Source organism: Notamacropus eugenii, chromosome 5 (genome assembly GCF_028372415.1).
Source record: "Notamacropus eugenii isolate mMacEug1 chromosome 5, mMacEug1.pri_v2, whole genome shotgun sequence".
NCBI classification, from domain to species: Eukaryota; Metazoa; Chordata; class Mammalia; order Diprotodontia; family Macropodidae; genus Notamacropus; species Notamacropus eugenii.
Genome location: NC_092876.1, coordinates 230,574,893 through 230,590,325, shown reverse-complemented (window position 1 = coordinate 230,590,325; position 15,433 = coordinate 230,574,893). Strand labels below are relative to the sequence as shown.

At 37.9% G+C, this 15,433-nt stretch overlaps 1 protein-coding gene across 2 annotated transcripts in view; it reads left to right on the top strand.

Annotated features, from left to right (window-relative positions):
* Window positions 1–15,433, top strand: part of LRP2 (LDL receptor related protein 2) — a 253,428-nt gene that overhangs the window by 160,464 nt on the left and 77,531 nt on the right. For both annotated transcript variants that reach the window (XM_072612238.1, XM_072612237.1), the window contains exons 45-48: window positions 280–405; window positions 1,570–1,689; window positions 5,620–5,751; window positions 8,782–8,983. In XM_072612238.1, the coding sequence (XP_072468339.1) occupies window positions 280–405; window positions 1,570–1,689; window positions 5,620–5,751; window positions 8,782–8,983 (580 nt within the window). The remainder of the gene's footprint in view (window positions 1–279; window positions 406–1,569; window positions 1,690–5,619; window positions 5,752–8,781; window positions 8,984–15,433) is intronic.

Genomic DNA, 15,433 nt, shown 5'->3' with positions numbered 1-15,433 from the left:
ACAGCATCCCTAGCCACCAATTTATTTTATGGAAGAAGAAATTGATGCCTAGAGAATGAAGTGATTTGTTCAAAATTACACAAAGAATCAATGGCCCAACCAAGATTAGACCCAATTTTCATGATGTCCTGTGCTCTTTTTACTTTGTTCAGTTTTGAAAAAGCATCTTTCAAATGATGCATGTTCTACAATTTGTTGTTACAAAGATATACGCTTTTTGTTGTTTAGTAGCCTGACAGTGATCTAAATGTTAGTCTTATTTTTTTTAAACATTTCAAGCTGATCGAACTTGCCAGTCTGGATTTACAAAATGTCAGGACACAAATATTTGTATTCCTCGAACTTATCTTTGTGATGGAGATAATGATTGTGGAGATATGAGCGATGAGAGTCCTACTCATTGTGGTAAGCTTGCAGTGCTTTACTTATATTTGGTTTTTAAGGAATTATGACAGATTTAATAAGGTAACGGAAAGAATTGTCATTTTAGAATTATCAATCAAGTTGTTATCTTAGAAACATTCTCCTAAGAAAAAGAGTGAAGCTTTCTTATGTGAAGGTCAAACTTCCACTCCCCTCCCCACATTTCCAAATTCTCCTCCAATGGTGGTGGCACCTCTTGGTGCCTCAACTTCTCCTATTTCAGTTCTGAGTTTCATTTCTGTGAGTTTTGAAGATTTTATGGTCTTCAAAAGATAAAAATAACCCCAAAGTTTATTTACTTAAGGTTATTTATAGTTTATTTACTTAAGCCATTTCTTTGGGTTTTTAAGATCCTTTACCAAAATACAAATACTCCCAGGAGTACATTGAGTCCCTGAAGCAAGCACCTTGGTTGAATTGGCCATTGTTTTTATATTTTATGTATAAGTATGTTTCTTGACAGCATCTACTAAACACTTTTTGAGAGTCTGCAACCCAAGTCAGAAAGCCTTGTTTAAGCATCAATTATCCTTGAGAATAAAAGTTTAGATGAATTTCTTAATTAAGCTATTTTTCTGACAAATACCCAAGAGCAGAAAGTACAGTGTTAAAATGGAAGTCATGAAGAAAAAGCAGAGGACCTGAATACAAGTGTGAATCAGGAATATGGGTATCAGAAGTAGACAGAATAAATAGGGCTCTCTTTGGCTCTTCTGGGTCATTATCAATATTTTTCTGGCCAATCACCATATCTCATGGATGATATCAGGTCAAGAGGCTGCTCCAGGCTGGAATAAGTCCTGTAGGTTCATTGAAACCAAGCTGCAAGATCTGGGCAGATATTTACTCCAACTTCCTCTAGGGTTTGGAAAAAGATACTGGAAAGGAATCTGAGTTTAGAGCCAAGTAGGTATTATAGTTAAAGGGGCCTAAAATTTGAGAATGAAGAAAGGAGTGACCTGCCTACTTCCTGGGCCTAGAGTATATAGCCTAGCCCATCCCTCCAACCTTCTATTTTGCCACCAGCAAACAGAGACATGTTAAAGGTTGTGATGATGTAATGTAGTAGATAGAAAAGGTAGGCAAAAATTCTGAGCAGCAAGCTCATGTTTCATTCCCAGGTTTTATCTTCTCTCCTTCCTGTAGTCTCTCTGACTTGTACCAGCAGTGAGTTCCGTTGTACATCTGGGCGCTGTATTCCTGCTCATTGGTATTGTGATCAAGGAGTTGACTGTGCTGATGGCTCTGATGAACCTTCTTCTTGTGGTAAGAAAGGAATCAGAATTAAGAAGTGTTACAGGGTAATGGATTACCAGAGCATGGGTTCTTAATCTGAGGTTCATGGACCTCCTCCAAGGGTTCTGTGGGTAGATTTCAGGGTGTTCTATGAACTTGGATGGGAACAATTACATCTTTATTTTCACTAATCTTTGGCTTCCTTGGTAATCCTTTGTATTTTTTCTTATGCATTTAAAAACATGATTCTGAGAAGGGATGCATAGGCTTCAACAGAATATCAAAGGGGTCCATAACACTAAGTAAGTTAAGAGCTTCTGACCAAAGGGATGGATTGTGATGTAAAAAGTACCTTCTTCCCTTCCTCCTCCCCTCTCCCCCAATTGAATTGAAAATACCTCATCAATTCCAAAGTGACCTAGGCTAATAATAACTGCATGTTGTTAGCAGTGGTGGACTACATACTAATGTTGCCTAATGCTACTGTCTGAGTAAGAAACAGGATGAGGAGGAGGGAGTAGTAATACAGAGTTGACTAGGTGGTATATGATGAGCAAAGGGCCTCTTGACTATCAGACTCTCGGTTCCTAGAAGTTGAAATGAGTAAATGGATGAGGTGAGGGAAAGATGATAAATGTGCGTTTATTTCAGTTGAAAATATTATATTACTATATTACATATTATAATAATATATTATGATGTAATATAATACATTATAATGTAATATAATATAACATAACATTTTATATAACATAATATAATGTAATATATTATAATGTAATGTAACATAGCATAACAATTTCAGTTGAGTTTGATTTAACTTTAATTAATTTTCTCCCCTAAAATGAGGCAGGTGGACAATTTGAATGTATAAGTCCTCTTCCAGCTTTAGATCTGTGGTCTTATGATCCTGTGGTAGTATAGGCAGTGTGCTGGACTTATAGTTATAAGACCTGCATTAACTAGATTGTGTCACTTTTTTTGCACATCTTTTAACCTCTCAAGACTTCATTTTACTCATTTGTAAAATAAAGGTTTTGGATTGCAAGAGTCTTTCTAGCTTTGACGTGGTGTCCATTCAGTTCAATTAAGTTACAAAAAATCATTGACCATTCACTTTTTTAGTCACCTAATACTGGAGTGTGATCCAGTGCCTGTGATCCTCCTTCTGAGGCTTCCTGGAGTAGCTAACTGTTAGCTCTTCATTCGTTCCCTCTCCGTTGTGCTGCCTTTTCTTCGTTGCCATGTGCCAGCTGCACCCCTGCAGCTGAATTCACTTGGAGCCCATCATCACTATGAGATCAGTCTGGCCCATGAGGAGAGAGTAAGAAATTCTTAAGCCTTTTTGCATTGTGGATACCTTTGGAAGTCTGGTGAAGCCTAAGAACTCTTTCCAGGGAATAATGATTTTAAATACATAAAATAAAATATGTACAAAGAATGCAATAAATACAAAGAAACCAATCATATCAAAATATATTTTTTTAATGGGTTCACTGGCTACAGGTTAAGAACTACTTAAGAGAGACTTTACAGGTTATTTCTCTTAGGATATTTGTGACTAATTTGGGATTCTGTTACTTGGAGCTTTCTGTTTAAAGCTCTTTTTCTTACACTGTAACATGTTACTAATAGGAAAAGAGTATTAGATTTGACATCAGAAAACCTGTGTTTGAATCCTAACCACTTGCTTACTAGCTTTCTTTCTGGCAAATCTCATAATTTTCCTGAGCCTTAGCCTGTGTTTCCTCATCTATAAAAATAGGAAAATAAGACCTATGTTAGCTATGTTTCAGATTTGTTGTGAGGTTCAAATTAGAAAATGTAAGTAAATGAAAAGCATGATGTGCCACAGATGTCATAAATTTACTATTTCTTTAAAAAATAATATTTATTTTTCCCCAGTTACATGTAAAAACAATTTTTAACATTCATTATTTCTTTTAAGCTTTGAGTTTCAAATTCTATCCTTTCCTCCCATTCCTCCCCTCTCCTGAGGTGGCAAGGCATCTGATATAGGTTGTACATGTACAATTATGTGAAATATTTCCATATTAGTCATTTTGTAGAAGAAAACTTGAACTAAAAAATAAAGAAAGCAAAAAACAGTGTCCTTCAGTCTCTATTCAAAATTCTTTCTCTGGAGACGGATAGTATTTTACATCATGAGTCTTTTGGGATTGTCTTGGATCACTGTATTATTAATGTATATAGCTAAGTCATTCACAGTGTTTATCATACACTACTGCTGCTACTGTTTATAGTGTTCCTAGTTCTACACTTCACTCTGTATCAGTTCATGTAGGTCTTTCAGGGTTTTTCTGAAAATCATCATTTTCATCCTTTCTTATAGGACAAAAATATTTCATTTTAATATGCCGCAGTTTGTTCAGCCATTCCCCAATTGATGGGCATTCCCTCAATTTCCACTTCTTGGCCACCATAAAAAGAGCTGCTATAAATATTTTTGTACATATAGGTTCTTTTCCTCTTTGGGATATGGACCTAGTAGTGCTGTTGCTGAATCAAAGGTATGCATAGTTTTATAGTCCTTTGGGCATAGTTCTAAATTGCTGTCCAGAATGGTTGGATCAGTTTACAACTCCATCCACAGAGCATTAGCATCCCAATTTTTCATCTCCCCTCCAGCATTTATCATTTTCCTTTTCTGTCATATTAACCATTCTGATAGTTGTGAGATGGGAGCTCAGAGATGTTTTAATGTGCATTTCTTTAATCAGTAGTTATTTAGAGGATTTTTTTTTCATATGACTATATATAGCTTTGATTTCTGTATCTGAAAACTGCCTGTTCACATCCTTTGACCACTTATCAATTGCGGAACGATTGTAGTCTTATAAATCTGACTTAGTTCTCTATATATTTGAGAAATTAGGCCTTTATCAGAGATATTTGCTGGAAAACTTTTCCTCATTTTCTGTCTCCTAATTTTGGCTGAATTGGTTTTATTTGTGCAAAACCTTTTTAATTTAATATAATAAAAAATTACTCATTTTCCACTCTGTAGTGCTCTCTGTATCTTGTTTGGTTCTAAATTCTTCCCTTATTCACAGATCTGATGGATAAACTATTCCACGCTCTCTTAATTTGCTTATGGTATCACTCTATATGTCTAAATCATGTACCTTATTTTGACCTTATCTTAGTACATGATATGTCTTATATTCACTTTTAATTGAAAAGACAAAGGGATAACATAGAGTCTGACTAGATTTTTCCAGACTCAGGAAGGGAGAATTAGGAACTGCTTAGTGAACAGAGCATTTCGGAAATATGTCCCAGGAAATGTCTCTCTACAAAGACAATTATTCAACTGAAAAAAAAATTGTTCCTGGCTCTTTCCATTCAATGTAGCTATATTTGATAGGTTCGTTGAGAAGACGAGTATGATTGGTAATATTAATAATACAGCAATAATAATGATCCTGATGGCTAGTGTTTCCATGGAACCTACTCTATGCCAGGGAGTATGCTAAGTGTTTTACAAATTTTACCACATTTGATCCTCACAACAACTCTGTGAAGTAGATGCTATTATGATCTCCCTTTTACAATTGAGGAAACTAAGGCAAAGAGGTTAAATGATTTGCCCAAGGTCACATGGCTAGTAAGTCAGGTGAGATTTGAACTCAGCTTTTCCTGACTTCAAACCAAGCAACCCAACCACTGATTGTGCCACCGAGTTGCCTCTAATTCAGAGAGCAAGTTGATCTGATGGCTTCTCATCAAATTAAATAACCTCAGATGAAACAGAAAGATAGTGAAGTACAATTAAAATAATATAACTTTGGAGAAAGAGAACTTGCATCTTAGTTTTGACACTTGTGTTTCCTAGTCTTGAATCCATAAATATTGACTTTTTGTGAATTTTTTATTTCTCTAGAAACCAAATCTGTTTAATCTAACTGATCACACCAAGCAAGGTTGTTAATTTTGCAGTGTCTCATGTGAGGACTTGTTCAGTGGACCAGTTCAGATGTGATGATGGCAGATGTATTCCAAGAACATGGATCTGTGATGGTGACAATGACTGTGGGGATATGAGTGATGAGGATCACAGACACAACTGTGGTAGGTGGACTAGATCTCACCCAATGTAATATTTCATCCCTTGGAAATAATGCTGAATAGCCCTTTTATCATTGGACAGTTTTATGCTTAGAAGAGATTTCTTTTTAATTGAATGGAGGTGTCAGAATTTTCTCTTTGCATTTCATCTTATAATTATTTGATATTCTCCACTTAAATGCTGTACAATATTTTTTTAAAAAAGTAACCCCACATTAATTTATCTCTGGTGCACTTAGCCAGAACAAGTAATTACCTAAATGGAGGTGACTTAATAAGACTATCAATTTCTAGAGCATATAAAGACAACTCTGAGTCTTGCTTTAAGAACAATTTTGCCAATAAATCTGCAACTCAAAAATCTCATAATTTGGCTTTTAGCTGTGCCTTATTGGTGGGGGAAGGGGAGGTTATTGCATCTAAGTCTCTATTCTAAATGAAAAGATAGCTTTTTCTCATTGAATCCCAAAAGAAAACTGGAACGTTGGCCAACATGCCTCAGGAGATTCCCTTCCCACTATAGAAAATTGGAAACAATGGTCACAGTAGTTCTGCAGGTCCAACAACACCTGTGAATCTCTCTTATGTGAAATGACTGTAGTCTGTGCTTTGGATGAGCTGAATAGAGAGGCTGGGTGGAGCCTATGAATGGAGCTTGGTGTTTTGTTTATTTCCCTGTCCTTTGAGCAGTTCTGAGCCACCAACAATGAGACTGAATAAAGTAACTGCATCTTTATCTGTCTTTGAGATAATGAAAACATGCTAGAAACTCATTTGTTCTCTGCTAAGACATCTGATTTCAGAGATTCAGGCAACTCTTGATTGAAAATAACTTCTCTTACCTACTCTGCTTCTATGGGATTTTTGTGGTCGTCAATGTTTATTTCAGTTGTGTCTGACCCTTTGTGATCCCTTTTGGAGTTTTCTTGGCTAAAATATTGGAGTGGTTTGCTATTTTCTTCTTCAGCTCATTTTACAGATGAGGAAACTGAGGCAAGCAGGGTTAAGTGACTTGTCCACAGTCATACAATTAGTATCTGAGACCAGACTTGAACTCAGATCTTTCTGACTTCAGTTCTGGCACTCCATCCACTGTGCCACATAGCTGCCCTGCTTCTGTGGGATACTTTGTTATTTAAGAATATATTGAAGTGTCTGGGACAAAAGGAGCCTCTTACTATCAGTTTTGTAGATTGCTTTGGAATGGAGGTATAGTGTTGTAGAAAGGACACTGAACTTATAATTAGAAGGCCTGGGTTTGAATTACAGTTTTGCTACATCTTAGCAGCTAGGTGGTTTAGTGGATAACATCTTGGGCCTGGAACCAGGAGGACCTGAGTTCAAATTCAACCTCAGATACTTGCTAGCTGTGTGACCCTGGGCAAGTCTCTTAACCTTTGCTTCATATTCTTCAATTGTAAAACAGGAAGAAAAACAACACCTACCTTAAAGAGTTTTTGTGAGGATAAAATGAAATAATTTACAAATTGCTTAGTATAATGTTTAGCATATAGTTGGTGCCATATGAAATGCTTATTCTCCCGGTCCTTCCCCCTGCCTCCAGCTGTGATATTTGGAGCAAATCACTGAATCTTCCTGAACTTCCAGTTCCTTTGCTGTAAAATATGTATAACCATACCTGCATACCTACCCCATCTAGGTCAGTGTGGTCCAAGGGATAGTGTGCTGGACTTCTAGGCAGGAAGGCCTGGGTTTTTGATATTGATCCGCCATTTGATCACAAGTAAGGCACCTAATCTCATCTCATGGGGTTGTTGTAAGGCTAAAATCCAATGAAGTATGAAAAATGCCTTGCCTGCTGGAAAGTATGAGAGCCAGTTAGTTTCTAAAGTTATTATGAGTATAATATATGCAGTGTACTTTTCCATTTCTGCCATCACAACCTCTCTTATCCAGTCCCTCGTCTTTACTCAAATGGGCCCTACGCTAATTTAAGCCCTCATCACCTCATGCCTGCACTGTTGCTATAACCTCCTGCTTGGACTCCTTGTCTCAAATGTCCTGCATTCCAGCCCATCCTCCACGCAGCTGCCAAATGAATTTTCTTCAGGCACAGGTATAATTATATTACCGTCCTATTCAATAAACTCTAGTGCTTTTCTTTTGACTTTAGGATCAAATAAATCCCTTTGGTCTTTAACCCTGCTTTCCATCAAGTCCTGACCTAACTTTCCAACCTTGTTATGTGTTTCTGTCTTTCCCAAACACTGCAGACCAGATAATTGACCTTGTTGAACACACGATGCTCCAACAGCTGTATCTGTGTCTTTGCTTTCCCTGGCCCCCATTCTTGGAGTGGGGCAGGGGAACAGGAGGTGGGCCAGTGGGGGTTACTTCTTCACCTCTCTGTTTAAAAATCTTTTGTTTCCTTCAAAATTCATCTGAAAGTCTTTCCACAGGAAGTCTTTTCTGTGAATGACTCTCCCATCCCGCATTGTCTTGTATTTATTTTTTCTATACTAATATAAGTCCATGTTGTCTGCCCATACGCTACTCTACATTCTAGCCAAGTTAAGTGAGCTATAATGTGAGTTCTGGAGGACAGGGACTTGTTCATTTTTGGTTTTATTTCCTGAGTTCCTATCATTGTTCTTGGTTAACAAATATTTCTTTGACTGACAAAATGTAAGATATGACTTTAAATTTTTGTTAAATTATAAATTTTCTGAGGACAGAGAAAATATCAAATTTATCTCTCTTTCTGTTTTAGCCACTAAGCCACTGATCTGCTTGTAGTAGGTGCACAATAAATATTTGTTGGGCAAATAAATAAATGAATGAAATATGATAGGTCAGTTCTGCTTCTTTCTACTGACAGAACCAAGGTCCAGACAACTGAAATGGCATTTTTAGATGCATTTTTTATTATAATCTATAATTTTTACAGGATGTGTTTTACCATGTTTTCTCCTATTTATATGAAATGTCTGCTTACTTAAAACAAAAGAAAGTAGATGAATTGGAACAATTTTTCATGACATATGTTGTTCTCTCAATGTGCTTTGGTTTCAGCTAACCGCAACTGTACTCGTTCAGAATTTACATGTGTCAACAACCAGCCTCCTCTCCGGAGGTGCATTCCCAGAGCCTGGATCTGTGATGGAGATGCAGATTGCAATGATGCCTATGATGAACATCAGAACTGCACCAGGCGTTCTTGCACCGAAAATGAATTCACTTGTGGCAATGGGCTGTGTATCCGAAACTCTTACAGGTTGGTTTTGGTGTGAGAGAGGCTTCAATCAGGCCCTTCGTGATGCAGAATAATCCTTTTATTTTTCTTTGGTAGATTCATTATCATGTTCCCTGAAGAAACTTCTCTAAACTTTATTCATTATCTTCAAGTCTGCCACCATCCCTCTTACATTCTGCAAATGACCTTGCTTCCTACTATATGGAGATTAAGGCTATCAGAGTCACTTCCATCAACTTCCCTTTTCTGTTTCTCAGCTTTTCTACATCTCTTTTCCTATCCTCTCTTATACTATCATCAATCTAATTCAGGCTCTTATTACTTGTTTTAGAGAGGCAGACTTGCTCTAGCAGATAGAGATTAACTTTGGAGTTAGGGAGCCCTCTGACACATACTGATTGGATGGTCCTGAGCAAGTTGCTTGACAGCTCAGTGTCCCAGACAACTTTCTAAGCTTAGAAGTTGAAGAACAGGTGCTATTAAGCATTGGAAGATGAAATCTCTTCTTTAGGAATTCCTTATAGAAATGAAATTACATGCCTTCTAAATGGGTGGGGAAAGGATGGGAGGGAGGGAGAGAAAAAGAAAAGAATGTGAAAAAGAAATTTAAAAAAAGGAAATGAAATCCTTGTGCCCTGCTCCTAAATATGTTAATAATAACTAAAATTTATATAGCATGTTAAGAATTGCAAAATACTTTATATTTTCTCATTTTATGCTCATTACTCTTAGAGGTAAGTGCTATTATTATCCTCATTTTATAGTTGAGGAAACTGAGGTAGACAGAGGTTAAATGACTTGCCCAGTGTCATACAGATGGTAGCTATCTGAGGTTAGATTTGAACTCAGGTCTTCCTGTCTTCATGTTTGATGTTCTATCTGTTATGCCACCTAGCTGCCTCAAAACTGTTGGGGCTTTTTGTCTCCAGTTTCTGATAATCTTAGGCATACTGATTGGTCCTCAGAGTTTATCCTTATTTTACAGATGAGGAAATTGAGTACCATAGAGCTGAAGTAACTTCCTTGAGGTCAGAGTCAATCATTTAACAAGCAGAGACAAAGATTCAAAACCAGATCTTCTAATTCCATGTCTAGTACTTACTTCATTACATCATGAGTTATACTTTTTTGAATCTATCCCATGTCCACTAGTATCTTGCTCAATCAATTTTCTCTCTTTTTTCACCTTCATTTTTTATCTTTTTATTGATTCCTTCCCCTCTGCCAATAAACATGTAAGTTCCCCGGTCTAGAAAATTCTTATTCCAATTTTGCTACCCTCTTGAGTACCCTTCTCATCTGATTTATTCTTTCATCACCAAACTCCCTAAAAGGAGTAGTGTATATTTGATGTCTATTTTTTTCACCATTTCTCTATCTCCCTCCCCTTTTTTTATCTGAACCTATAATGTTATCCATCTGTGTAGGGAGTTCTCAGTGTGGAAACTCCATTTACAAATGCAGGTGTGCAACTCAAAGTCCTAGAAAGTTGTTTGGGGGCATTGAGAGATTGAAAGACTGGCTTAGGGTTATACAGCCAGGATAGGTGAGACTCAAAGCCCATTTTCAAAGCAAACTCCATTTACTGCTCCTACATGACTCTGTCAGCTAACCATTCTTCAACTTCTTGTAATCTGGATTTTTCCCCTGTTGAAGCTACTTTCTTAAAGGGCATTAATTACTAAACCTAATGACTTTTAAAAATTCTTTCTCCTCCTTTACCTGCCTTTGGTTTTGACATTAATCACATCCTCCTTCTGGAAACTTACATTGGCTTCAGTAATAGTTCTCACTCTCCTCCTTCTCTCCTATGTCCTTTGCTATCCTGTTTCACTCTTTACACCTGACACAGATACACTCTATGGTGCTGACGTTGGCCAGTTCTTTCTTCTTCTTCTTCTGTATTCTCTTCCTTGCTGATCTCATTGACTCTCATGACTTCAGTTGTCATCTTAAGTCTGTATCTTTGATCCAAATCACTTTTCTAAGACCCAGTGTCTCATTTCCAACTGCTTTATGGTCATTCTCAGCTGGAACTCAGACTGATACTTCAAACTCAGCATGTCCCAAATGGAACTCATCATGTTTCTTCCTCTTTCTGCTTCTGAGGTCACAGTCAATCAGTCAACAGAGACAAAGATTCAGAAATAGATCTTCTCATTCCAAGTATATGTTTTGTTTTGTTTCATACACATATATTTCATTTTATTGTATCATGAAGTGTACCTTTCGAACCTAGAGAACCCATGTCCTGTAGTACCTGACTTCATCAATGGTCTGTTTTTCTCTTTTGCACCTTTAATTTGTAGTTCTTTCTGGGTACCTTCCCTTCTTTATTGGTGCCATGCCAACAAACATTCTTAGGTTAAAGAATGACACCACCATTGTCCCAGTCACTCCATTGTCTTTGACTCATCATATCCTCTTCCCCATATGTACAGTCAATCACCAAATGCTGCTTATTCTTTACTTGAAATGTCAATGTCTCTTGAATCCATTCTTTCTCATTTCCACTTGTGCAAACCCAACTCAGATGCTTACTTCATTTACTTCCTAATTGGTCTCCTTTTCTCTAAGTTATCCTTCATTTAAGTCATACTACACAGTACTTGATAGATTAGTAGGCTGTATAAGGGCAGACTGTCTTTTTATCACTGCATCTTCTTCACTGTTTAGCATAGTATATAGTAGAAGCATGTAGGTAGCACAGAAGAAAGAGTGCTGGAAATGGAGTCAGGTAGACCTGAGTTCAAATCCTGCCTTAGACACTAGTTCTATAACTTTGAACAAATTATTTAACCTCTCTTAGTCCTACTTTCCCCATCTGTTAAATGGGAACAATAATAACTCCTACTTCACTGGGTTGTTGTGAGCATTAAATAGGATACCATGTAAGAAGCTTTGAAAACTGTAAAGCGTTATGTAAATGCTATTTTATGATGATCATTATTTTTATTATACTGTATGTACTTGGTGCTTCATAAATGTTTGTCCTGTTATTATTGTATTATAGTCATATAACATTGGTCTAATCTTGTTTTTCTCTTGCTCCAAATCTTTTGCATTCAATTTGGTGCCTAGCCACCTCTCCAACCTTGTCTTCTACTTCTGCTCGCAGTTAATGAACATGCACTGGGCTTCTCTGCCACAGAGGCTTTGCTGAAGCCTTCCCCTCTCCTTGGAATGCTTTCCCTTTCTCTATTGAAATCCTACCTAGCTCACAAAGTCCAGCTCAGATGCCATCCTCTTCATGGAGTGCTCCCAGCTGGAAGCTTTGATGTGATTTAGGGTTGGAAGGGACCTTGGGAATCGTCTACAGATGAGGAGCCTGAGTCCAGGAGACGTGGAGTACCTTGCTCAAGATCATCCACTTAGGATGGAACAGAGCTTGGATCTGAACTCTGGTCTTCTGACTTTGAATCTTGGACTCTTTCTATCAGGCTACACTGTCTTCTGTCAACTTGTTTAGTACTTTCCTTTAGGCACATATTTTCCTTGTGAGCTCCTCAAAGGCAGAGAGTGTCTTTTCCCTTTCTTTGTATTCCTGGTGCTCAGCCTGGCATACCTCAGTAGGTGCTTAATAAATGCTGAGTGGCTGACTGACTAATGGCCTTGGGCTGCATTATAGACATTTCTGTACATTTAGGTGCTTAATAAATGCTTATTACTGCTTAATGGACTTGGGCTGCATTATAGCCATTTCTGTGCATATCTCATTTCCCCTGCCAGACTATAAGCTCTTTTTGGGGGAAAGACTATTGTTTATCTTCATTTCTTATTTACCCTAAAGGGAATCATGCATAAGAGGGATTGTTGTTGTGTTCATCCTTCGTTGCTGAAGAAGACCATGCCATCAGAGAAACGATGACATGACTTGCACTTGATTTTGTTTTGAGTGAGGGAGGGCTGTTCAGGTCACCAACCTCACTTTCTCCTCCTGAGCCATCTAAATCCAGTGACCAGATATTCGTTAGGATGACTGGAGATGGCCCATGATGCAATGAGAGACATTGGCCTAAAGAGGCCAAGGTCTATTCAGATACTTTCTTAGGGTGAGGCGATGCTCATTCAGTGAATAGGCCTCTTTAAGAAGTAATCAGGAGATGGCCCCTTTAATGAGGCAAAGAAAAGTAACTACATCAGGCTGGGAGGGAAACAGCAACAGTTACTATTGATAATCACTCTGAACAGGGAGGATCCAGAAAAGAGCCCTTAAAAAAGATAAGATTTCTTCTGCAAAAGAGGTGGGAGATTCAAAAAGGAAAATTTAGGCTGGATGTCAAGGAGAAACTCTTAATAGGGCTTTCTAAAAGTGAAACAGGCTTCCTTTGGGAAGTAGTGAGTTCCCTGTCACTAAAGGTCTTCATGTAAAAGATGGATGAACTTTTAGAAAGTATGTTAAATAGGGGAGACTTATTTCAGATCTGGATTAGACTAGGTGGCCTCTTCAATTCTGTGAGCCATATTCCCCATTGGACCCATCACAGAGCCTTATAATTAGCAAGTAATTAATAAACACATATTGAATGAATAAAGCCTACACACACACACATTTACCTTTCAACTGTAAATTTTTTCTATATAATCATTCCACTTTTTATATCAAGTTTTTGTGCTTTTTGAAGCTGCAAATTGTCTTCTTTTTTATTTGACATAGTTCCTTGCACATAAATATTTAATATGATTAATCAAAGCTATAAAAAAATACCTTGGAAGCTTAAGTATAGTTTCCCAGAGGTGATATTACAGTGGACCTAGCTATGCTTAAAGTTCCTGGACTTTCCTTCTTTCTAAGTTTCACAGTAGACTTCATTCTCATTCTTATTACTTGCCTCTGTACTAATAGATTTATGTTCCCTTTTCTTATCTGCTGGCAGAAGGGTTTTGAATTTCTTTTGCCCTGGGTCATAAACAGTAGGAGGCCCTCCATTTGTCAGATCATCAATATAATGGTGTTTAGAACAGTTTAGAATTTTTCTCCCTTTGAGTTTCTTGTAGAAACTGCTGGTAATATGAATCCACTAGGATGCTCAGAGGAACACCAAGGGCCAATTGGGAGGTCTTATTTTCTTGTGTTTTTAGAGATGTATATTAGGAAATCTTTTCTTTTAAATGAATTCCTCTTTTGGCTTATTATAGCTGCTGCTGAAGAACTGGGATGAGAATCCGTCATGAGCAGCTTGATTTAACAGTGATAAATTGTTGCTGTGAATTAAAGACTCTGGCAATATGTTTCCTTAACTGACCTTTTCTACCTTCCTAGGTTGTGTCTGAGGAAAAGTCTTGTTCAGTCAAGTCATGTAGAAATCAGCTGAACAGTTCTATGGTTTGAAGAGGGTTCACACTGTTTTACTTCAATCACACATTGTCTTCATAGCTACAGTGTGTACATAGGTGAGAAGACACTGAGTGGCGCCATGCCAGGGCTAGAGGCAGCTTGGTGGCATAGCTAAAAGCTGGTTCTGGGGCCAGGAGGATCTTTGTTCCAATCTGGCCTCAGACCCTAATTTTGTGACCTTGGGCAAGTCACTTAATCCCTCAATTTCCTCAGTCGTAAAATGGGGATCATAATAGCACCTACCCTCCAGGGTTGTTATGAGGATCAAATGAGGTAATGTTTGTAAAGTGCAGAGCCTGGCTCACTCTGCGTACTATATAAATGCTAGCTATTATTGTTGTTGTGTTGTTTTCATCTTTCTCCTCCTCCTCCTCATTATTATTATGCACCCAGAGGGCTGCTGGACTTTGTCATTGACTTTCATCTTTTCAGTGGATCCTCTTCCACCCCCAATGCCAATTGAATGAATGAAAAACATTTATTAATAGCTTACCATGTGCTATGCAGTATAGTAAGTGCCAGGGCTACAAAGACAAGCAAGCAAGATTTATTCACAAATGGTGGCCTGGTTTAGGGAAGACAAGTCAAAGGAATAGAATTGGAGACACGGGACATGTGACTGGTGTGTCCTTTCCAGGAATGGTAATTTTTTTCAGAATTTCATTTTCTGCAAATTTCATTTTCAGAATTAGAGTTGGAAAGGGGCATGGAGGGTTCTATACTTAGATTGGGGCAGATAAAGTGAATGCTCACCCATCACAGGTCAGGGTCTTGGGGGAGGAGCTTAAGCCTTGCTTAAGCCTCTGAGATGGTGGTATCTCTTCAGCCTCTCTGTTGATCTTGAAAATTTGCTGCTGGAGGGGGAAGTTGTCCAAAGTGATGTTCTTGGTGACACTGCTGCCCCCTCAGACTTACGCTCAGTAGGAGCAGATTGGACTGGCTTGTTGGTTTGGTCACATTTACCAAGGTTCAACTCACTTTGTTCCCAAGGCCCACTCTGATCCAGGAAACCTGTCTGATTTGCTCATATACCCTCTACCACTCCCCCCAACCCCCATTATTTTGTATTTACTTTGTGTATGTTTCTTTACTTATTTGTGAACATTTTTTTCCTCCCAATGGAATGGAAGAAG